General features: G+C 40.5%; 1 protein-coding gene across 1 annotated transcript in view; it reads left to right on the forward strand.

Moving 5' to 3' along the window:
• Window positions 1-26,356, forward strand: part of LOC122671218 (PH, RCC1 and FYVE domains-containing protein 1-like) — a 107,956-nt gene that overhangs the window by 65,830 nt on the left and 15,770 nt on the right. The window contains exon 6 of the mRNA XM_043868330.1: window positions 8,751-8,897. Within this exon, the coding sequence (XP_043724265.1) occupies window positions 8,751-8,897 (147 nt within the window). The remainder of the gene's footprint in view (window positions 1-8,750; window positions 8,898-26,356) is intronic.

Genomic DNA, 26,356 nt, shown 5'->3' on the forward strand with positions numbered 1-26,356 from the left:
TCCCTTCTTCTCTTCTCTTTTCCCTTTTCTTTCTTTCTTCTCCAAGTTGGGACGAATTTTTCAGCTTTCCTTAGTTAAGTTTGTGATTTGTGAATAGTTAAAGAAGGTTATATATATATATATATATATATATATATATATATATATATATATATATAAGTGATATTTAAGCACTAAGGGGCAGTATGGTCTTTTGGGCATAATATTAGATTTAAACCTGAATTTTTGTATTTATTGCCTTATTTTCACCATAGAAAGATGTCATGTGACATCAGGGGTGATCTGGATACGGGTAATTGTCTGGAACAGGATTCTCCACTAGAGATGTGGGTCCCACAGAGGTAATTGACTAAAATACGCCTCTAATTCTATTTGGTCGTACAAAACATTATATAAATACAATTAAATTATATTTACAATAATTCTAATTGAGGGAAAGCTTCTGCATAGCCTCCAGGCAGCAAATCCAACACAGGTAACTCCGGTGCGAGGTTCCATCGGGGTCCTCTAACTCCAGAAGGGCAAGTTGGTAAGGAGCCTTGGAATCCTCCATAGGTGTGTCGAGTATTTCATCTGTGTCCTCGACCAATGCAGCCCATAGCATCGAAGCAATCATGGACACAGAGCTGGAACCTGAGATCATACAAGTTCCAAAAAGTTTAAATTTATTGCAGATTTTACACTCCACCCCCCTTATTCGAATTTCGTCCTCGAAATTGACGCAGCTGGTAATCCGAACAGTTGAGGTTACTTCAACTGCATTATAACTTACACTCTTAAGTCGTCTCCTGTATTGGGTACTGACGTACCGTACGATCTATTGGTTGATGGCTTTGTTGACCGGTTCCGGGTCAGACATCATTTTAAACTGACCAAAGACACTACTCTCATTTCCTAAACTCTCCTATTCTTTCTGTAAACACACACGAATAAACAACAGGGGGGTCCTAGAGTATCTAATGTAAGCTGGGAAGAATCCATTACAAGGCTTACTCAGCATATCGACAAAGTAAGTATCTACACTAAGAATCCAAAGAAAATATTCTCATTAATATTGTTATCATTATTTTCGTTCTTATTATTCTTTAGTATTTGTTTATGTTCTTCTTGTATTTAAATTCCATTTTGTTCATGATATCTTCATATAATTAGATTATTATACTTTTATCAATATTTTTTAAGTTTGGGTTGTAGTGTATAAATTTGTCAATTCTTGCTTATAGGGTTTTTCCTTTATGAAGACTTTCACTTCTGGTTTTGCACTACTTAACTGTAGGATGAATTGGAATATTAATGGGATCCCTATTGCTCACTCCCAATAACGGAGGGGACATTCGGGGACCCATTACTCCACTCATACCTATCGTTGAGCAAAGTATTATCAAATCTTTCAGTTTCAGTCCCTTTCCATTCTCAGTTGTTCTTGTCTTGACTGCATTATGTTTTAAGTGAAGGAATTCAAAATTTATTTTATTTTATTTTATTTTTAAAGAAGAGCTTGTTATTCTAATGCCTTTAAGGTGTTTGGCAGGATGCCTAAACTAGCATTCTTAGGTCTTTCATTATGAAATCCTTAAATTTTCCTATACCTTTCAATTCTTGGATTGTTCATAAGTTTTCTTATGTGAAATTTCTTCTTATCTAGGAGGTTCTCCTTCTAATACTTCAGGTTACTTAAAATTTGATTGGGGTTTTAATAGATCCTAGGCCTTAGGTAAGCCTAGCCTAATTATATCAAATGTTATTATTCGCTTCTACACGTCTCCTATGGCTTCTTGGGTTGCTTTCATAGGGGGTTCAGTCACCTATAGTGCTATACTTTCTTTGGGTCTAATTTTCAATGCACTTTCCATGAAATTAGGTTAGTTCCTTATAGTTCGTATTAGAGATTTTATTGTGGTTTACTTAGCAGTCCTATTTGATCTTTGTTAAAGCCTATATATGTTTTTATCTTCATTAAACCCCCTTGTATCAGTTGTGAGATGAGTTCCCATTTGTCTAGCTTTCTCCTATCCTTTTTCTTTTGTTTACTTAATCTAAGCAATGTAGTATTATTCTTCTTTTTTTATTTATTTATTTATTATTATTTTTTAAGGCATTTCTAAGCTATATTATACTCCTAAGTCTTCACTTTTGTCACCCACGAACATAAATTCTTTCTCGGCTCTTGGCTTGAATAAGACTTTCCTCTCTGCATAAAGCACATCTACTTTGTATGCCGCCTAACCAATCCATACCTAATATGACTTCAAAGTCAGTCATATCAAGCTGAATCAAATGGACAATCATCTCTTGGCCAGAAATCTTTACTGAACACGGTCCAGATACCGTGCTTAGTTCTATCACTGACCCTATGGGTGTCAAACAGTGCATATGCCGGTGATAAACAAATAGGAATGGTACCTATATGATAAGGACTTAGTGTATACACATGCATGATATCAAACAATGAATATACTAATAATGCATAGACAAGGGTGATACCTATAGCAACTGTCTGGTTTGCCCTAGCATCATCAGCAGAGACGGAGATAACTCGCCCCTGAGGCTGGTTTCCTTATTGTCGATAAGGGAGTATGGGTCTCTGGTTGTAACATGACCTTGAAAAGTGGCCCGATTGACCACAATTGTAGCATTTGGCTTCTTGACTGGCAGCAGGTATCGATGCTTCAATAGCCCTTATGGTGGGGTTAGCATATACCGGCTTGGGGGCTGATGATTCTGAATCACTCTTTTGAGACTGAGATGGAGCTGAGCTATAATAGCAGGGCTTGGAGAACTTGTTGTATTCTCTGTCTCCAAATGGTACAAACCTCTTGCCAAGGCCTTGGTTTACTTGATAGGCATCTCTTTGTTTATCTTCCACTCTCTTTGCCAGCTGTACTACCTCGGAGTAACCCTGGGTGGTTCGAGTAGTCATGATGGAGGCAATTTGTGGCCTCAACCCATCCTCAAATTTCTGAGCTTTAGCTTCATCAGTGTTTAGATAAGGAGGAGCAAAGAAGAAAAGCTCCTCGAACTTCTGTTGGTATTCCAACACTGATCTAGGTCCCTGTGTCAACTCAGCCAATTCAATTTCCTTCTTCTTCCTTACACTGGTGAGAAAGTAGTTTCCAAAGAAGGCTTGCTTGAAGATCTCCCATGTCAGAACTGGGTGGGCAGCCTCTAAGATAGGCCTAGTTGTCTCCCACCAAGCTTCTGCTTCAGATTGAAGCTTATAACCAGCACAGGTAAGCTTCTGCTCTTCGGTACAGCCTAGAAACTTAAAAGCCTTCTCCATTTCTTTTACCCATCTCACGGGCTGCAGTGTGTCCTGGGTAATCCCAGCAAATGTGAGTGGCTGGATCTTCAGAAACCTCTCCAATAGGCGACCTTCTGCATCATTATGCTGAGCAAGAGGGTTAGGGACAGCAGGGGCTGCCTGTGGAGTCTGTAAATTCCTAATAACTGCTTGGAATTGATCACCCATGGCAGTGACCATCTGATGCATCTGCTGTTGCTGCCTTTCCATTATAGTGTTCACAAGGCCAACAACGTCATGTATAGGCATGTCAGGAGGGTTTCCTTGTGCACCCTCAGCTGGAGGATCATTATGGACAGGGTTAGAGGAAGAGGCTGCCTGTGCACGCTTCTCAGTGGTACCCCTCTGATAAGTGTTAGGATGCTGGCCCACCATAGTTGATCAGCTGAGGAAGAAATCAAACTATTAGCATAAGCATTTATAGTTTGATACAGGAATGCGCATATAAAGTATGAAGGCAGCAACTGACAATATAGTATGCTTCATCATACACTATATGCAATATTAATAATAATAATAACAACACAAGAATACATATTTTAGTATCATAAGGTATTTCATTTCTTTCTCTATTCGCACTTGTTACAGTAAAACATACTTTTAATGTACATATTTAACCTTATTTTATGTTCTATCTATTTTATTATTTTGATGTATATTAGGTTCTATTTTATTTTATTTTATTTTTTTATTTTATTTTTTTTATATAAGTCTCACAATCAAGTTTCTTTTTACTTGGTAGCTTTTAGTTAAGGTTTTTATTTAACCCTAGACCGGACTCACTTTCAGATCAATGAGTCCAAGAGCTGCCGTATCATGAACTTGACTGCGAATAGAAATAGAGCATGATTGCTCTGATACCACTTAAATGTCACACCCCGGCCCGATTTCTAAGGGCCAAGCATGACTGGATGTGTCTCACATCCAACCAACCCACCAGGATTGCAAGTGTTGTACTCTATTCGCAATCATATCCACAAATACAGAATTAAAAGCAGCGGAAGTAATTAAATGCATAAATAAGGCAGCAATAAAGGGAAACTAAACTGAACAGTGATATATTTACATATTCAAAAGACCAGAGTTACAGTGATTCTTCCATAAACAAAAGAATTAAAACAAAAGGTCTTATGTACATAAACTATACAAAAGTGTATGAGTAAAAGAGGGGAAGAAGCCTGAATCTAGCAGTATCTCAGGAGAACGCACAGTCATCGCATGAGCACGAAGCATCGTGCACCACCGTCAGAGGAGCATCAACTCCAAGGGTTGAAGGAGACTCCTGCGTAGAGGAGACTCCCACAGAAGCAGCAACAAGATCATCTTAGAAAAAAAAAAAAAGGATCCACAGGGGTGAGCTCCACCGAGCCCAGTAAGGGAAACACACAAGCAAGTGCAAATAGTCCATAATGCATGATCTAGATCTCAGAATGCACCTAACAGCAATACTAAGTCTCATGAGGTATAAGTGCTACTGTAGTAGGTATGATATTCCCACTCACGGAATGAACTCATCGGTCTTCCCAAGAATACCACTCTACTACGGTGGAAACCTGCCAGTTCCGGCATGAACTCATCGGACCCTAGCAGACCCCCAATGACTAACCCTACTGTTTGTTCCCACAGCGGAGTACACACGCTAACATGGGACAGTGAATGGCATTCCGGAATTAACCCCTCGGACCAATCACGGGTTATCTAACACCTCAACCCCTGTTGGTAAGGGTCGTAGCACTGGGTTCATGCCAATCCTAACCCAATGCATACTATCATGATGACATATGAATCATAATAGATAATACAACAATTCTGTCCAACAACATCAACATCATAATAAATTCCAAGAATCAAGTAATAAATGCAAAATGCAATATGTAAATGCAACCTAATATCATGCACATCTAATGCAAAGAAGTTAAAGCTAACAAAAATATATGATCAGTGTTATTAGTATAATGCATGACATGGCAACCATAACAAAACAAAATTAAATATCACAAACACGCCGAAATTAAAGTCAAAATCCCCTTACACGAAATGTAGCTTAGCCTATTGCAATTAACTCTCCAATACCCAGCAAAACAGACAAGAACTGTAAAAACAGACCTATAACAGTATACAAATATCACTCATTAGGTCCTGAGACAGTCCAAGGCCAAGTCCCATAGGGTTTAGATCATAGGGGCATCAAAAAGGGGGAGCCGGATGCAGACTTCCAGGGAGCCGGTCAACCGCCCCTGGGCCTGCAACAGTTTCCGGCCCAGTGTCCGAATTTGGGGGTTTTGCTTCAATTGGCCAGATCTTTTCATGCATGGTCCAAATTTGGTGTTTTAGGTTAAAACTAAGGTGGGTCAGTCTAATTAGAGGTTCAATTTCATGTTTGGCTTCCTAATTTGGAGATTTTATCAATTAAACCTAAATTAGTTGGCTTAGGGTTTATTTCATAGTTAATAGTTTCAGCAATTAGGGTCAGATTGGGGTTAATCACACAATTTCAGGTTTAATTGGTCTAGGACTGTTCCAAAACAGTCCACTTCATAGCAAAATTTCAATATTCAAGCTCAGCCTTGAAGCTTTAATGGTGGTACGCTTGTTTAGGTGAATTTAGGTTGGAGAAGAAGGGAAGCAAAAGGGAAAATCAGCAAGTTTCCATGGCTTAACTTAGTGTAGAAACAGAAACAAAGTGCAGGCAGCCTCTAGTTATGCAGTTCAGTCTCAATTGGAGATTCCAAAGCTCAATTTCATGTATGGACTCCAAACCTTCAAGAACAGCTCTCTTTTCTCCCTTCTTCTCTTCTCTTTTCCCTTTTCTTTCTTTCTTCTCCAAGCTGGGACGAATTTTTCAGCTTTCTTTAGTTAAGTTTGTGATTTGTGAATAGTTAAAGAAGGTTATATATATATATATATGAGTGATATTTAAGCACTAAGGGGTAGTATGGTCTTTTGGGCATAATATTAGATTTAAACCTGAATTTTTGTATTTATTGCCTTATTTTCACCATAGAAAGATGTCATGCGACATCAGGGGTGATCCGGATACGGGTAATTGTCTGGAACAGGATTCCCCACTGGAGATGTGGGTCCCACAGAGGCAATTTGACTAAAATACCCCTCTAATTCTATTTGGTCGTACAAAACATTATATAAATACATTTAAATTATATTTACAATAATTCTAATTGAGGGAAAGCTTTTGCATAGCCTCCAGGCAGCAAATCCGACACAGGTAACTCCGGTGCAAGGTTCCATCGGGGTCCTCTGACTCCAGAAGGGCAAGTTGGGAAGGATCCTTGGAATCCTCCATAGGTGTGTCGAGTATTTCATCTGTGTCCTCAACCAATGCAGCCCATAGCATCGAAGCAATCATGGACACAGAGCTGGAACCTAAGATCATACAAGTTCCAAAAAGTTTAAATTTATTGCGGATTGTACAGTTTACTCGTTTCGATACAAACTTAATCAGTCTTTGAAGTCCTTAATCCCATAACTACGGTGGATGTCCTACAGCAGCAAACATCCCAATCAAGTGTGTTTCAATCACCCATCATCTTGGGTGGGATTTGCAGTAGCTAGATGTGAAGAATGCTTTTCTTAATGAGTGTATATGGATATTCCACCAGGGTTCTCTTGTAACAAAACCCAAGGCAAAATGTGTAGATTGAAGCGTGCACTTTATGGGCTGAAGCAGTCACCTCGAGCATGGTTTGGCCGGTTTCACAAGGCCATGATTTTTGTAGGCTACAAGCAGAGTAATGCTGATCATACTCTTTTTATAAAGAGGATTGGTGAAAAAGTCATTGTTCTTATAGTCTACGTTGATGATATTGTGGTCATTGGCAATGATGGTGATGAGATCAGCCATTTGAAGACCTTTCTTAGATAGGAGTTTGAGATTAAGGATCTAGGAAAGTTAGGGTACTTTCTTGGGATTGAAGTTGCCAAATCTTCCAAGGGCATCTTTCTCTCCCAAAGGAAGTATGTCCTAGATTTGTTGATAGAGACTGGTTTGTTAGGATGTCACCCTTCAGATACTCCTATAGAAGCTAATGTTCGCCTTAAGGAAAAGTAGGGTGAACCTGTTGATAAAGGCCGGTACCAGAGGTTAGTACGGAAGTTGATTTATCTCTCACACACAAGTCCAGACATTGCTGTCGCAGTGAGCACTGTAACTGAGTTCACGCATGATCCCTACTCTTTCCATATAGAGGTTGTTCTTCGTATTCTTCACTACTTGAAGTCAGCTCCTGTCTCCTCATGATCACCTACAGATAGAGGCATATACTGATATTGATTGGGCTGGACCGCAAGTTTATTTCTGGGTATCGTTCTTTTGTAGGTGGCAATCTTGTCACTTGGCATAGGGAGAAGCAGAATGTGGTAGCTCATTCTAGTGTTGAAGCAGAATTCCGTGCTATGGCACAAGGCATTTGTGAGTTACTATGGCTGAAGGGTTTGCTACAAGACCTTGGTGTTCCTATTTGTCTCCCTATGATGTTGTATTGTGACAATAAGGCTGCATTCAGCATTGCACATAATCCAATACAGCATTATCATACCAAACGTGTTGAGGTGGATAAGCATTTTATCAAGGAAAAGTTGGAAGAAGGATTGATTTGTATTCCCATTGTAAAGTCTACTGATCAGCTTGCTGATATTTTCACCAAGGGATTGTCTGGAAAGTTGTTTCATCCTGCTTTAGTCAAGTTGGGCATGTTTGACATTTATGCGCCAACTTGAGGGGAAGTGTTGAATTATGTAATCCAGAATACCGTGGGGGTATTCTGGTTTTTTGGGAGTTATTTTTAAGTTCTTTTTATATTCTGCTGAATCTCTTAATAGAGTCGGCTAGTGTAAGGGCAATTCTGTCCCTCTTTTGTAATCTCTTTAATTATAAATTAAAGGCTTGCTTGATCATTCAGATCATTCAAGCCATTCATTCAATTATGATTTGTTAACATATAAGTATCAAGCCATGACATTGTTTGGATAATTGAATAGAGGAGATTTCTTGCATCCATGACTTAAGTCCTATCTGCTGTACAAAATAATGTAAACTGTCAGATGGTCATGGTCATCTGAACTGTTAAGTTTTTGGTCTATGGTCCCCACATACCTGCAAGAGGTTTCCCGTAAAACAGTCTACATCAGCAGATTATGCACTCATGGACTTGAATCTGACTAGTATTTACTAGATTTTTTATCCCAAAGAAAAACGCAGAAAAAATTTAGTGGGACTTAGCCTGCTGAAATTGTAAATATTTCTTTCACTTAATTGGTTAAACCTAGAAATGATATAAATGTAACAAAAAAAACATTATTATTAAGCAATTACTTGATTTAGATGTTGGCTTACTGAAGTGATGGAAGGGCAGTGCAATACTAGATGATATCTTTTTGCTAAAATTATGGCAGGATGCTGATTAGTGATTGACTGGGATCTTTTCTGTAGGTAGAGGAACTTACCCTCAAATCCCAACTTTTGGAAGCTGAGTTGGAGAGAACATCGAGACAATTGAAGGAGGCCACCTCAATGGCAGGGGATGAAACTGCTAAATCCAAGGCTGCAAAGGATGTAATTAAATCTCTAACGGCACAGGTGAAAGAGTTTCTTTGTTTGTTTCCTGCTAAGATTTCATGTACTTCATTACTATTATTAATATTGTAAAATTATTAATGGGTAGTGATTTTGGTGGCCCTGGTTTTTGATAAACTGGGAGCCCTCCTTGGTGAAAAGATAAAAATACTAGTATTCTAGTGACCATAAGAATCATATAATAGGATACCTGATCCTTTCCCTTGGAAGGGGTTTCCAACTTTCCATAATGAAAATAAAAAATGTTAAAGCTCCCCACCTGTACAACGCTGGATCCTGAATTTCGTATTATTCTGAATATGAAATTGCAGGATCTATGTATATGTGATGTTTGGGTACACCATGGTCCTCTCGACCAGCTTATATTTCGGTTATCACCCCTATTGATGTTATATTTTTGAAGTGTTGTACTAAGATAAAATAAATGATAATGTCTGGGAATAGTATTTCTAATGTAAACTAACTCTATATGTCTATGTTCACTCTTCTAGTCAAGGAATTCACTTGATCATTTTCTATGTGAAGTTTATGTTGATTCTCCAAATAGGATGGATAAGCCCTGAGCCTTGCTTCTCAGGCTCATTTAAGGATGTTTCCTGTGGCGCGAACGGAGCACCTTTGATTCTACGAAAAATATGTCAAACCAGTGAAACAGATAATTCCCTAAATTGATGGCATAAAGCATTGTTTTTTACTTCTTTATTTCTTTTTCTATTTAGACTAATAATAAGTTCATACATAAATAGATCAGATCGGATCATAGTTGTCAAGGCGTCACCTAGGCACTGCTTAGGCATCCAGGCTGTTTCTTGGATCCAAGGCAATAGCATGCTTTGTTGACACTTCACTAGTTTACGTTGATTTATGTTTATTGCTTTTATTTTTTTGAGTATGCTTATATTATACCCTATGCTTTGTTTATTATATGTTGGTTTCTCATATTAAGTCATTACTAACATAATTATATCATATTGCATTGATATTACTTCTATGTTGCATATAAGCATAATTATATAAAATTATCATTGTTAAATTACATATTCAAATACTGCACTCCTAGGCGCCCCTCCAACACCTTGGGTCACCTAGTCGCCATGACAACTATGGATCGGACTCGAATTGGATATTCAGATCTTTATCAGATTCGGATTTGAATCACTGTGTCAGTGATCTGTCAGATAATTGGATCAGATCAGGGGTGATCCGACACAAATCTGATACATTAATGAATTTCACAAATACTTGGGCTGAAGGAGGCTGACCCTATCCCACACATGTCCTGGCTATACACATCCCTAAATGTGGGTTGAATTATTGGGGGTGGGTGCATTGTTGTCAAGTCGTCGCCTAGGGACGCCTTAGTCACTAAGGCAGGTGCCATGGGCGCCTTGTTGGTGTTGACTTGAGTACAGGCCCCCTCCAATGCCTTGGGTTGCCTAGACTCCGACAACTATGGTAGGATGTGAGATGGGGATGTAAATATCTAGATGGAAACAAGTGGCAATTTCTGACAGAACCTGCTGAGTTGAGACAACGACAGCAAAGGAATTAGTGGATTTGGGTGGAGGGAATCATACAGAACGCAACAAACCCATTTAGTAAAGGGGTTGTTGTCATGTTGACGGTGGGTAGCTCACCCTACTTATTTGACTGGATAACATTTTAATAAGTAGAGAAAACTAAAGATATTAAATTTAGGGGTGGTTTCCCGCAAATGCAAGGCTGTAACCCAGCCAGCACTACTGCCAAATGGCAGTTTGGTTAGGACTCAACTTCATTGATAATGTTCTTCACGTCATCATGGACGCATGACTTAATTTTTAAACCATTCCAACTTCTCTAATTGTCAATACGATGTTCTAGAGATTGGTAGTAAGTTTTAAATCTGTTGGGGGTCTGTTTGAAGAACAAGAACCATTGAAGAAACAAGGGGGGAAATCCCATATATAGTGGGACATACTGTTGAAATGGCTCGCTAAAATTAACATGTGGCGTATCCAGGAATTCCCCTGGTATCCAATGGTCAGATTGACCAACACCCATCTACCAATGAATTTTCTCCTTAAAACACTAATAAGACGTGTAGCTTGATGGTATGACTTCTACTGTATGTGTTTTAGGTCAAGCGTTTGAGATCTATATTATAGTTTTAATGAAAATTTTTAATTCTATTAACCTATAGCAGGCATATATCTGTGTCGAGTTTGGATAAATTGTGTACATAAAATGTCTTTAAATATGGAAAGTTCACATATTTATACTTCAACTATATTATTCCTATATTTTGTTTGTATTATTAGTTAGAAACCAGGTATGGATTGATTCAACCAAGGAACAAGGAGTAAAAGCTGATAAGAGAGGAGGAGAAGAGTTGAGAGAGAGAACTGTGGGGAGAGAAATCGAATTCTCTCCCCTATATTGTCCATTAAACATTCCTTGAAATTGCATATGCCTCCCTAGGGAGGTAAAAGGTAAAAAGATAAAAGGATAAAATTTACAATTCAATATGACATTACAGTGAACTTGCAACATCCCGAACCCAGACAGGGTTCTAGGCACTGCTCTCGCAAGCACCAACCCAGAAGGTCACAAATAAACATGTAAAAGTAGTAGCAAAAGTCCCAGTATCGCATACAACACAACGGAAGCATCAGATATTGGATAACAGTTCAAGTAAAAAGTAAACACAGGTGACAGTTATTTACAAAGGTGTACAACAAAAATCTTGTTCATGTTGTGCATACAATTATATATATCTCATAAATACTATTCATTCATTCATTAACATTATACATTCTGAAACAACATTGTTCTCAAAATATCCCTTAGACTCTGAACTCCTAACACTACTCAAGTTGGAAATGGTGTAAAGATCGTATCAAGAGAAGAGAGGAGAAGGTAGGAGGTGAGAAGAGAAGAAGATGTGCAACCAAATGATGGAGAGAGTTGTTTCCTCTCCCCTATTTGATTTACTAATATGAAATGACAATTACAACCACCTCCCTAGGGAGGTAAAAGGTAAAACAGGAAAATTACAACACTAAATAACAAGATACTAAAACGTACCCAAACAACCCTTATTATATAAACTCTAACACTCCCCCTCAAGCTGGAGAATAAATGTCATACATTCCTAGCTTGCGTAATAGGTACCCTAAACTGATGAAGGATGAGCCCCTTGGTAAAGATTTCAGCTAATTGATCGCCTATCTTAACAAAAGGAGTACAAATGTAGCCAGAGTCAATCTTCTCCTTGATGAAATGTCAACCCACCTCAATGTGTTTTGTCCTATTATGTTGGACATGGTTGTGTGTTATACTTATAACAGCCTTGTTGTCACAATAGAGTCTCATAGGTGCTTCAGTATCAAATCCCAACTCTTGGACCAACAGTCTCAACCATAGGAGTTCACATACTCCATGAGCCATAGCTCTAAATTCTGCCTCTACACTTGACGGAGCCACAACCGGTTGCTTTTTACTCCTCCATGTGACCATATTACCACCCACAAAAGTACAATCGCCAGATGTAGATCGCCTGTCAGAAACTGAACTAGCCCAATCAGCATCAATATAGCCTTTAATTCTTAAATGGTTGTACTTGGCATATAGAAGACTTTTTCTTGGAAAGGACTTCAAGTATCTGAGGATCGGATATACAACATCCAAGTGCTTACTCTTGGGGGCATGCATAAGCTGACTCACCGTCCCAACTGCATAGGTGATATCTGGGCGAGTCAAAGAGAGATAAATCAACTTCCCTACAAGTCTCTGGTATTGCACTGCATCAACAAGGGAAGGTTCACAGTCTTCTCCTAGCTTATGATTCTGATCAATAGGAGAGTTTGTTGGTTTGCAACTCAACATCCCTGTCTCTTTCAAGTTTCAACAAGTCTAAGACAAACTTGCTTTGACATATATTTATTCCCTTCTTAGGCCATGACACTTCAATCCCCAAGAAGTACTTTAAGGAACCCAAATCTTTAATCTCAAACTGTTGAGCCAAGTAAATCTTCAACCTAGCTATCTCAACCCTGTCCTCTCCAGTCACTACAATGTCATCAACATAGACAATAAAGGATGTGATGGTACCATTACCTTGCTGGGTAAATAGAGTGTCCTCAGCTTGGTTCTGGGAATACCCATTCTTCAAAATGGCATGTCTAAACCTTTTAAACCAAGTCTTTGAGGACTGTTTGAGACCATATAGTGTCTTCTTGAGTAGGAACACTTTCCCTTCAGCTGAGGGAAATTTGAAGCCAGTTGGATTCTACATGTATACTTCCTCTTCTAGATCACCATGGAGGAAAGCGTTATTCACATCCAACTAATACAATTGCCAATCTTTATTAGCCACCAAAGATAAGAGAACTCTTATTGAGTTATGCTTAGCCACTAGAGCAAATGTCTCCTAATAATCAATCCCATACACCTGACTGTATCCTTTGGCCACCAACCAGGCCTTGTATCTCTCAACTGTACCATTTGATCGGTCCTTAACAACTGGAACTCTCCCCCTGGGAAGATCAATCAGTTTCCAAGTACAGTTCTTCTCAAGTGCCATCATTTCCTTAGACATGGCTTGCTTCCACTTTGGGCCAGACATAGCCTCAGTGACATTCTTGGGAAAGGAAATAGAAGAGAGAACAACAGTGAAGACAACACCTATATGAGAAAGAACATCATAGGATTCAAACTGGGCTACAAGATTAGTGCAAGCTCTCTTTCCTTTTCTCACAACAATAGGAAGGTCTAAATCAATAGTCCTCTTCGTCGCCAAATACTGAAAAAGACAACAAGAAGGAAATAAGGTCACATAGCAATTCAAGGATTTCGTTAGATGACTTACAAATAACAGATTAGTGGCAAAATTAGGAACATAAGGATAAAATCAAGGAAAATAGTAAGGAGTGACCTGAACACTACCTTTACCAAAAATAGAAGAAAGGGAACCATCAACAATCCTAACCTTATCCCTTCTCGAGCAAATATAGTAGGAACCATAACACTGAGACATACCAATCATGTGAGTGGTAGTACCAAAATCAATGACCAAGAAGGAGCAGTGGAAGGTGCAGATGTAGAGACCTACATGGTTGATGTCGAAGAGTCTTATACTAAAGGAGGCACTATATAAGCAGTAGAAGAGTGGCCAAGTCAAGGCATCATCATGCGGACTGCTACAATATCCTCCCTAGTAAGGGAATCAAGATCTGCCTGTAGTCCAGATAGCTCAGTCTCAGTTGTCACAGTGTGTATTCTCCCTCTCTCCTGCCACCACGCATACCAGGGGGATGACCATGAAGCACCCAACATCTCTCTTTAGTGTGCCCCAATTTCCCACAATGATCACATTTAAATCTGTCTCTGTTATCTACAGGAAGTAGCCCTTGGCCTCTCTCCCCACCTCGCCAATCTCTGTAACAGCTAGAGACAAGGGCAGATCTCTCCAGGAATGGTGTAGTGTCCATGGATACTCTCCTGGTCTCTTTACTCTGTAAATAGCTACACACTTCATCTAAAGATGGAAGAGGTGAATGCCCCCAAAATTTTGCAGTCGGATTGGCTCAAATTCTGAATTAAGCCCACCAAGTAAAATAAGAACATGTTCCTTCTCAAGTGTTCTATACACCTTTGCTTCATCTTCAGGGCTGGACAGCTAGAGGTTCCTATAGTGGTCATACTCCTCCCAAAGACCAATGACAGTATTGTAATAGTCAGAGATACTACGGTCACCTTGTTTCATTGTGATGACCTTTTGAAGAATTTGATAGACCTTTGCCGAGTCACCTACTCGGTCAAATGTCTTAGATACATTATCACAAATCTCCTTTGCAAAAATCAACTAAGTCATAACGGTTGAATTCTCGATCTCCCATTTCAGATATATGGGATCAGTCACAGCAGGGGCCTTCATAGAACTAGCGATGTACCCCAGTTTCCCCCTACTTCACGAGATAACTTCACAGAGTGAGCCCAATCCAAATAGTTGGTGTTGTCTAACTTCACAAGGGATATTTGGGTATCGGGGTTCTCAAAGATATTCATACTGGGGCAGCATTCCCAACTTGAGAATAAGTATCTTCGGTTGTCTTCCATATTTTTGCAGCCAAATCAAGAAGAAGGTACCGCCCAACAATGTCTTGGTCCATGGAATTAACCAGATATGACATGACCAAGAAATTAAAATTCATCCAGCGATCCTGTGCAGAACCAGTCTCTGTAGGCCTGACCGTGGTGCCCGTGATGTAGCCAGATAAGCCACGGGAACCAATCGCAAATAAACAAGAACGAGACCACATAAGATAATTACTTCCATTCAACTTGATGGTGTTCACAATAAAACAGAATAAAATCACGTTGCAATGAACCATCAGATCTAGAAGAAGCAGAGGTGATCTCCAAAGCGTCAAGCATGGTGGCTGAAAAAAATCGCAGAACTCAAAAAACAAGGCCTCCAAAAATAATTAAATCATACGGAGGGAAAAAAAGGACCCTTGGCGGGAGTCAACTCACCACCAAGGGTGGGAAAAAATTAACGGTAAGGTAAGAGAGATCCTCTCGCGAAAAAGAAAGGAAGGCGAGAGGTGGGGGGCTGGCGGTGGAGGCGGAAGAAGGGGGGTGGCCCTGGGAGGGCTGGCGGTAGTGGCAGAAGGGGTGGGAGGGCCTGGCGGGAGAAAGGAAGGGCCGGCGGAGGTGGCAGAGGGTGGCTGGTGGTGGTAGAGGGCTGGCGGAAGGCTGCCGATGGTGGCGGAGGGCTGGTGGAGGTGGAGGAGGTTGGTGGTGGTGGCTGGACTTAGGGCAGAAACACGAAGGAGAAGAGAGAGAAAAAAGAAAAAAAGGAAAAAAATTTTAATTCACATATCCCCGGAATATTGTTGGCTCTGATGCCATGTGGAATTCCGTGAATACTGGCTTGATCCTAGTGATCACAACCCAGCCTTAATTTATAATATTGAAATCATATGACAAGAATACAACTAAGCAATGTGGGACTAAAACCCATATTACAACAGAAACCTTTTTTCTAACCATGGCATTATCCATCAGGTGGCCTGTGTTGATACCCCACAACAAAACGGGGTTGCTGAAAGAAAAAACCGCCACCTTTTGGAAGTGGCTCGGTCCCTTTGGTTTACAATGCATGTTCCAAATACTTTTTTGTCCGATGCGTTACTCACTGTTGTATTTCTTATTAATCCTATGCCCTCTAGTGTCTTGAACTTTAAAGTTCCTCTTGATGTCTTACCCTCACTTTCTTCTTCTTTCTCTCTTCCACCAAGGGTGTTTGGTTGCATTTGCTATGTACATATTAGCAAATCTGCCCGGACTAAATTGGATCCTAAGGCCCTAAAGTGCCTCTTTCTTGGGTATTCCTCTACCTCCAAAGGATACACATGTTATCATCCTCCTACCCGTTGGTGACTTCTCTCAAAAGATGTCCATTTTTTGAAACCCGTATTTTCAGTCACCTCTTCAGGGAGAGTGTTCATCCCTTGGTGGTGAGGTTGAAGAGGTTCCTGAGTTTGTTCCCTTTCCTTCCTCCTTTGTTGTTCCTATTCCTCCTTTCAGATTGACAAGGGAAAGAAAAGTTCTGTGGATATTGTTGTTGAGGGGGAACCTCCTAGTGAGCCTCCTAGTGCATAGGTGAACAGCGAACAGGGGGAGCTGCTGGTGTATACAAAGAAGACCAGCCAAAATCCTTCTTCATGGCTTCCCATAACGACAACCTGCCAAAATCCTCCTTCGTCTCATCCTGAGTCTCCATCCATTGAGACAGGTATACCTTCCTCTACTTCCACATCCTCAAACTTAGATCTCCCCATTACTTTGCAAGGGAACACGGGAATGTACTAATCCTATTGCCAAGTTTGTTTCCTATGATTCTATCTCCCCTATAGGTGTTGCCTTCACTGTGGCTATCTCCTCCATATCTATTGCTAAGAATGTAGCAAAGGCTATGGCTGATCTAAAATGGAGAGAAGCAATGAATACAGAGATGGTGGCTCTTGAGAAGAATCGCACTTGGGATCTTGTTGAACTCCCAAAGGGGAGAATTCGTGTTGGATGCAAATGGGTATTCATAGTCAAGTTCAAATCTGATGGTACTGTGGAGAGGTATAAGGCAAAACTTGTTGCCAAGGGTTATACACAGGTGTATGGCATTGATTATCAGGAGGCCTTTGCTCCAGTGGCCAAGCAAAATTCCATTCGTGTACTTCTCTCAATGGCTGCAAATCTTGATTGGCCATTGTACCAGCTTGATGTAAAGGATGCATTCTTACATGGTAACTTAGAAGAAGAGGTCTATATGCACTCTCCTCCTGGGTTCAAGCATCCTGGTGGCAATGGAAAAGTGTGTCGTCTTAGGAAGGCTCTTTATGGACTCAAATAGTCTCCTAAGGCTTGGTTTGAGAGGTTTAGACAAGCTATCTTATAGAATGGATACATTCAAAGTCAAGCCGATCACACCTTGTTTATACAAAGGATGGGCAGCACTATTACAGCTCTCATTGTATATGTTGATGACATTTTGGTCACGGGAAACAATGAGGCTGAAATCTCAAAGCTTAAACTTTACTTGGCTCGACAGTTTGAGATCAAAGATCTCGGTCCATTGAAGTATTTTTTGGGGATTGAAGTTTCAAGAACCAAGCAAGGGATCAATGTTTGCCAAAGGAAGTTTGTCCTTGATCTGCTTACAGAGACAGGCTACTTAGGGTGCAAACCACTCTCCTCCCCTATTGATCAGAATCATAAACTAGGGGAAGATTGTAGTGAACCTCTTGTGGATGCAGAAAAATATCAGAGTTTAGTAGGCAAGCTAATCTATCTTTCCCTTACCCAACCTGATATAGCCTATGTTGTTGGAGTGGTAAGTCAGTTTATGCATGCACCCAAGATGGGACATCTTGATGCAGTTTACAGGATCCTCAGATATTTGAAGTTCTGCCCTGGAAAAGGTCTTCTCTTCTCTAGAAATGGTCACTTAGGGATTGAAGCATACACTGATGTTGACTAGGCTGGATCTATTTCTGATAGAAGATCCACCTCTGGATACTATACTTTTGTTGGTGGAAATTTGGTCACCTGGAGAAGTAAGAAGCAACCTGTGGTGGCTAGGTCGAGTGCTGAGGCAGAGTTTAGAGCCATAGCTCACGAAGTGTGTGAAATCTTGTGGTTGAAGAAACCTGTTCAAGAATTGGGATTTAAGACTGTTAAACCTATGAGCTTATATTGTGATAACAAGGTAGCCATAAGTATTGCCCACAACCCAGTTCAACATGACAGGACAAAGCATGTTGAGGTTAACACACATTTTATCAAGGAGAAGATAGAATCAAAGACCATCTGCACTCCTTCTGTGAAGACAAATGAACAAGTGGCCAACACCTTCACCAAAGGACTTAGCTCTTATCACTTTGGTTGCTTGTTGGACAAGCTGGGCATGTATGACATATACCACCCAGCTTGAGGGGGAGTGTTAAGAATAGTAGTTTCTAGAGTATATTTGTATATAACCACATCTTTTATATGTTCTTTCTGTTATTTGTATAAGGCCAGGGGCCTTTGTGTAATTACCTATTCTTTTCAATATAAACTAGTTTGTCTCTAGTTTGAGACACAACTCAACAATCCCAAAATCGTGTATGCTCTCTTGGAGCTTTTCTCTCTTCTTCTTCTACTTTAAAACATAACACCTCTGACAATCCTTCCACAGGTATTTCGTTTTGTGGTCATAGCTCCGCGGTCAAATCTTTTTCTTGGATAATTGACTCTGGCACTACTGATCACATGACGAGCTCTCCTAAAATTTTTTCCCAGTATTTTCCATTAGCTGGTAACTATAAAGTCCAGGTTGCTAATGGCTCTTTTTCCCCTATATCTGCCAAGGGTGTTGTTCATTGTTCCCCTTCCCTTTCATTATCTTCAGTTCTTCATCTTCCCAATTTTTCAACTAACCTGTTATCCATTAGTAGTATTACACGTGAGCTCAATTGTCAAGTGATTTTCTTTCCTTCTCACTGCGTATTTCAGGACTTGGAAACGGGCAGTACGATTGCATGTGGTAAGATGGAAGGTGGCTTGTACCTGTTAGAGCAGCCTCCTACTGCGTTATCTACAGTGGCTTCTCTCCCAGGATCTGCTTCGAAAGCCCTTGCTGATTTGCAAACTTGGCACCGTCGTTTGGGACACCCACCCTTAAGAATTCTTTCTAGTTTATTTCCTAGTTTTACCAAGTTATGTAATTTGAATAATTTTCATTGTGATGCTTGCATTCTTGCAAAGCAAACTCGAAATACCTATATCCTGTGTCGGATAATTGTAGTTTGGTTCCTTTTAGTTTAATTCATTCTGATGTGTGGGGCCCTGCCCGTGTGATATCTTCTTCTGGTTATAGATGGTTTGTGACTTTTATTTATTGTTTTAGTCGTACAACTTGGATTTATTTAATGCAACAGAAGAGTGATGTGTTTTCTATATTTCAGCATTTTCACCATATGGTTTCTCCTCAATTTGATGCTAAAATCAGAATTTGTCGATCTGATAATGGTACTGAGTACTCGGTTGGGACATTTCAGTCCTATTTTCTGCCCATGGGATTATCCATCAAACATCTTGTGTTGATACTCCACCTCAAAATGGAGTGGCAGAGAGAAAAAATCGTCATCTTCTTGAGGTTGCTAGGTCCATTAAGTTTGCTATGAATGTTCCCGTTCGGTTTTTGGGCGATGCTGTAACCACTGCTACTTTTCTCATTAATAGGATGCCTTCCCGTGTCCTAAATAATAAGAGTCCCATCGAAACTCAAGGGGAGACTCCTGTGTCTCCTGTACCTAATGCAACTAACATTCAGCCAGGGAAGGAGAAAATGGTTCAGGGAGATGAGTCACTTCAGATATATGCTAGGAAGAGAAAGCTCGACTAGAACAGGCCTACTACCATCTTTCCTATAAGATAGACTGAAACGGTTCCAAGTTCTACTAAATCTGAACCCCTGGTAAGCGTCCATCTGTTCCTCCTTATGATCCTACTCTAGATCTCCCTATTGCTGTTAGGAAAGGTAAACGTAGTTACACTCATCACCCAATTTCTAATGTGGTTTCTTATGACTCATTGTCTCCTAGTTTCCAGACCTTTCTTACTTCCCTATCCTCTGTTTCTATTCCTAACTCCTGGCAGGAGGCAGTGGCACATTCGGATTGGAAAGAAGCTATGGAGGAAGAGATGAGAGCCCTTGGCAAAAATAACACGTGGGATTTGGTTCAACTTCCACCGGGAAAGAGAGCGGTAGGGTGTAAATGGGTATTTTCTGTCAAACACAAGGCTGATGGAAGTATTGAGAGATATAAAGCCAGGCTGGTTGCTAGAAGCTTTACCCAGACGTATGGGATTGATTATCAGGGGACGTTTGCTCCAGTAGCTAAGATGAATACTGTGAGAGTTCTCCTATCTTATGTCGTCAATCAGGGATGGAACTTATTCCAACTTGACGTGAAAAATGTGTTTTTGCATTGTGAACTGGCTGAAGAAGTCTACATGGATATTCCACCACGTTTTGATTCTCAAAAGACTTAGGGAAAGGTGTGTAATCTCAATTGAGCTCTTTATGGATTGAAGCAATCTCCTAAGGTGTGGTTCGGTAGGTTCCACAAAGCTATAGTCACCATTGGGTTCAAGCAAAGCAATGCAGATCACACACTTTTTATTAAAAGGACTACCACATATGTGACTATGTTGATAGTGTATGTTGATGACATTGTCATCACAGGGAGCAGCCAGGAGGAGATTGATGCTTTGAAGAAATTTCTGGGCACTGAGTTTGAGATTGTGAATTAATGGAGAAAAAGAAGAAGAAAAAGAAGAAGAGAAACCGAGAGAGAAAAGAGAAGTCGAGAATGTGACTTGGGGAGCCACACGATATGTGTGTCTCTCCTCTAAACTTCAAATATATAGATCTGTCCACTTAAGGGTAACATAGGAAAACAAATAAAATTAAAAGAAATAACTTAAACCTCTAAATATACCATTCTACCCTCCTACACCTATTCTCGGTATTAGCTCTCTGCGCTAATACCAAGTCCACGATAACACTCCCCCTCAAGTTGGAGCATAGATGTCAATCATGCCCAGCTTGTTACAAATATAAACCACTCTTGCACTTCCCAAAGACTTTGTGAACACATCTGCAAGTTGTTCTCCTGTACGAACATGACCAGGAGAAATTACACCTTGTTGTATCTTTTCTCGAACAAAATGGCAGTCCACCTCAATGTGTTTCGTCCTTTCATGAAACACTGGATTTGAAGCAATATGGACAGCAGCTTGATTATCACACCACAGTTTCATTGGAGCATCATCAACAAAGCCAAGTTCAGTCATTAATTGCTTTACCCACATCAGCTCACAGGTAACATGTGCCATAGCCCTGTACTCTGATTCTGCACTGGATCGAGCAACAACTGTCTGTTTCTTACTCTTCCAGGACACCAAATTTCCACCAACAAATACACAGTAACCTGTAGTGGATTGCCTATCAACCAGAGACCCAGCCCAGTCAGCATTTGAAAAACCTGCTGTCCGCCCATGACCATGATCACTGTAGAGAAGACCACGTCCAGGAGCCTTTTTAAGATAGCGTAAAATATGCATAGTAGCCTCCCAATGAGACATCCGAGGAGCAAACAAGAACTGGCTCACCACACTAACAGGAAATGCTATGTCAGGTCTGGTCACTGTGAGATAGTTCAATTTTCCAACAAGCTTTCGATACTTCTCTGGATCACCTAAGACTTCACCATCCTCTGCAACAATTTTTAAATTAGGATCCATAGGAGTATCTAAAGGTTTAGAACCTAGCATTCCTGTTTCTGACAAAAGATCAAGAACATATTTCCACTGTGAGAGCGAAATCCCTTTCTTTGACTGAGCAACTTCCACACCCAAAAAATATTTCAACTTTCCCAGGTCCTTGGTCTGAAATTTCTGCTGCAAGTGTGTCTTTAATTCATCAATCCCAAAAACATCATCTCCTGTAATAACTATATCATCAACATACACCACAAGAAATAATTTTCCAACCTCAAAGCAACGGAAAAATATTGAGTGATCACTATCACACCGTGTCAGCCCAAACTCTAACACAACTTCAGTAAATCTGCCAAACCAGGCTCTAGGGGACTGTTTCAGCCCATATAGAGACTTCTTCAATTTACACACCAAGCCAGACTCCCCCTGAGCAACAAACCCAGGAGGTTGCTCCATATAAACCTCTTCTTGCAAGTCACCATGCAAGAAGGCATTCTTGACATCAAGCAGATATAGAGGCCAATGATAAGTGGCAGCCAGGGAGATCAAAATACGAACAGAAGTAAGTTTTGCCACAGGGGAAAAAGTATCCAAGTAATCCAAACCATACACCTGGGCATAACCCTTGGCAACTAGGCGCGCTTTCAAGCGAGCCAAAGAACCATCAGGATTCACCTTCACCACATACACCCAGCGACAACCAATAGCAGTCTTCCCTGAAGGTAAGGGAACAAGATCCCAAGTCTGATTTTCATCCAATGCCAATAATTCCTCATCCATAGCAGCCTTCCAACCTGGACTAGACAATGCCTCTGCGACAAACTTAGGAACAGGATGGTTCTCAACAGTATGTAAACAAGAATGAAAAGTGGAGGACAAACCAGCATAAGAAACAAAGTTAGAAATGGGGTGTTGGGTGCAAGCCCTAACACCTTTACGACGAGCAATAGGAATATCAAGATCAGAAGAAGGTTCCAAAGGAGGAGGAAGATTACCTATTGCAGGATCTGCCGGCAAAGAAGGAGATGGTGTAGGAGTCAATGTCGCAGGGGACCAAGTACATACTTTCCATTGGTGATGGTTATATACACTGGGTTGAGGTGCCGGTAATGAGGCAGCCTGCGGAGCATGGTGAACAGTAGACCGAACAACAGTAATAGGAATATCATCATCCAAAGCAGACACAATATTAGAAGAATGAACAAACGGTGTAGACTCAAAGAAAGAAACATCAGCAGTAACAAAGTATTTTCGCAAGTCAAAAGAGTAACAACAGTAACCCTTTTGAGTGCGAGAGTAACCAACAAACATGCATTTGAGAGCCTTGGGATTCAACTTGGAAACACCAGGACGATGATCATGAATAAAGCAAACACTACCAAACACACGAGGTGGCAAAACAAACAGTGGTGCAGAAGGAAACAACAAAGAAAAGGGAATACCACCACGTAAAACCGAAGAAGGCATACGATTAATGAGATACCACGAGGTTAAAACAGCATCAGTCCAATAGGATTTAGCTACTTTCATTTCAAACAATAAACAACGAGTAACCTCCATCAAGTGTCTATTTTTCCTCTCGGCCACACCATTTTGTTGAGGGGTGTAAGCACAAGAGGACTGATGAATAATGTCACGCTGAGTCATAAATTCAGCAAAAGGAGCAGAAAAATATTCTTTAGCATTATCACTACGAAGAACACTTAAAGGGTATGAAAATTGATTACTCACTTCATTCACAAAAGCACAGAAAATAGAAAATAACTCAGAACGTTGTTTCATTAGGTAGATCCAGGTAACCCTGGAATAATCATCAACAAAAGTTCCAAAGTAACGAAAACCCAAAGTGGAAACGACAGGACACGAACCCCAAACATCGGAATGAACTAAAGAAAGCGGTTGGTCAGACCGTTTACTGACTCTAGGAGGATAACTCGCACGGTGGAGTTTCCCAAACTGACACGACTCACAATTAAAACTAGAAATTGACCGAAAACGACTATCAAGAAGCTTCAAACTCTCCAACGAAGGATGACCCAAACGACAATGAATCTGGTGGGGTGACGCCACACCGGTACACGCCATAGATGAAGTGTCCTCAAGTATGTAAAGGCCCCCTGATGCACGACCTACCAATCATCCTCTTCGACGAAAGATCCTGAAATACACAAGAATCAGAAGAAAAGGTTACAGAACAGTTATGGGTTTTAATGAACCGACTTACAGATAAAAGATTAAAAGGAAAATCAGGGACATAAAGAACGGAAGACAAAGAAAGAGAAGGTGTAATATGGGCAGTACCAGTACCAATCACCTTAGCCAAGGAGCCATTGGCTAAAGTGACACTTGAAGAGGATTTCTGAAAAGAAGAAAGGATACCTGAAACGCCAGTCATGTGCTCGGAGGCCCCTGAATCAATAATCCAGGGACGGGAAGAGACAGTCGAAAGGCATGCAGTGGCATTACCTGTCTGAACAAATGTCACAGTTGGAGACTGGGCGGACTGAGAAATCTGAAATTGTGTATATCGGGCATATTCATCATCAGACATCTTCACAGTTTTACCTTCAGGCTGTGGAGATAAAGGAGGATCAGCTGTAGCAGAGTTGGCAAACTGTTGCTGAGTTAGTTTGCCATGAAGTTTCCAACAGAAACGTTGGATATGTCCTGGACGACCACAATGATAGCAAGTGCAGACTGAACCACCAGAAACATCAGAATTACCTTGAGTACCCAAGGTAGGAGCCTTATTAAACGAACCAACCCCACTCCCACGACCACGGCCACCACCAGAACTGACATTACCACCACTACCAGCCCCACTGTTAGGCCCACAGTTGGATGGAAAGGAAGTCAGGGCTGAAGTATCACCATCAGTAGTATTCTCTCAAGAAACATGAAGAACCCTGGAAAAGGTTTCAGATAAAGTGGCCACCTTATCACCCCCAAGAATCTGAGATCGAACAGAATCAAACTCTTTCCCAAGACCTCCTAAAAAACCCATAACAGCCAGTTGTTCCCGTTGGTTCTGCATCTTTTCCACATTGGCAGTGATAGGAAGTAATGAATTGAGCTCTTGATACATCCTCTTAAAATCAGCAAAATATTGGGTCAAAGAACGACCCTTTCGATCAACCCTGTAGAACTCCTAGGACAAGTCATAAATGCGGGACAGATTGTTTTGTCCAGAATACAAAACATTAAGATACTCCCACAACTCTTTCATAGAATCAATGTGTGTTACCAAATCAACAATTTGGTGATCCATGGAATTCAACATCTGTCCCAAGATACGTGCATCAACTGTCTCCCAAGAAGAGTCATTCTCAGGCTTAGTGTTGAAGAGGTGTTGGTGCTGATCACGGCCAGTCAACACTAGCCGCACAATTTTCTTCCATTGCAAAAAATTTGTAACTCCTTCCAACTTCTTCTCGGTAATCCGATTTGAAGAGGAAGAAAAAACTTCAGTGGTTACTGACTTTGAACCTTCGGCAGACTTTAATTCATCACCCATTGTGTGCTTGATGAAGTGAAGGATGAAAAGAATAAAATAAAAAATATGGGCAGCAGGGACAGAAATCGACAAGGGATATAAAACCCTGATAGTTATCGATAGAGGCAGCAAGGACTGCAATCAATTTCCCCAAAATATGCAGCAAAAAATTGTAACCGATCCCCTCAAATAAATCGCTGACAAAGTCGATACTGATAGTAGAGGCAGCAATCGATCCTTCAATCAAAACCCTGACAAAACCTTCACTTCATCGAGAAACCCCTTCAAACATGCTTCAGACAAAGAGATAGACCTAGCTCTTAATTTATATCATGAACTAACCTCTAAACGGTACCACAAACAACTCCAAAATACAGCATAGGGTGCTGCACCCCTTCAAGCAGAAAATAGAAGAAACCGCAGATCTTCAAAGCCTAAAAAAAAAATTTTAATCTGCAATTGAGTGTTGCAGATAATAGAAGAAAAAATCTTTGAAGTCTGTAGCAGGCCTTACAGCTCCGATACCATGTGAATTAATGGAGAAAAAGAAGAAGAAGAAGAAGAAGAGAAAAGAGAAGTCGAGAATGTGACTTGGGGAGCCACACGATATGTGTGTCTCTCCTCTAAACTTCAAATATATAGATCTGTCCACTTAAGGGTAAAACAGGAAAACAAATAAAATTAAAAGAAATAACTTAAACCTCTAAATATACCATTCTACCCTCCTACACCTATTCTCGGTATTAGCTCTCTGCGCTAATACCAAGTCCACGATAACAGAGATCAAAGATCTGGGTAAGCTTAGTTACTTTTTGGGTATTGAGGTTTCCTACTCCAACAAAGGAATCTCTTTATCCCAAAGAAAGTACACTATAGACTTATTATCTGAGACAGGTATGTTGGGATGTAAGCCAGCTAACACTCCTGTAGAGCCTAATTGTCACCTTCGGTCCAAAGAAGGGGAACTTGTTGATAGAGAGCAGTGCCAGAGATTGGTAGAACGTCTGATTTACTTGTCCCACACACTCGTCCTGGTGTTGCCTTTGCAGTAAGTCTGGTAAGCTAGTATATGCATGACCCCTACTCTACACATATGGATGTTGTCCATTGAATTTTGAGATACTTGAAAGCTTCTCCTGGAAAAGGAATTTCGGTTTCT

The sequence above is a fragment of the Telopea speciosissima genome, chromosome 8 (genome assembly GCF_018873765.1).
Source record: "Telopea speciosissima isolate NSW1024214 ecotype Mountain lineage chromosome 8, Tspe_v1, whole genome shotgun sequence".
Classification (NCBI taxonomy): Eukaryota; Viridiplantae; Streptophyta; class Magnoliopsida; order Proteales; family Proteaceae; genus Telopea; species Telopea speciosissima.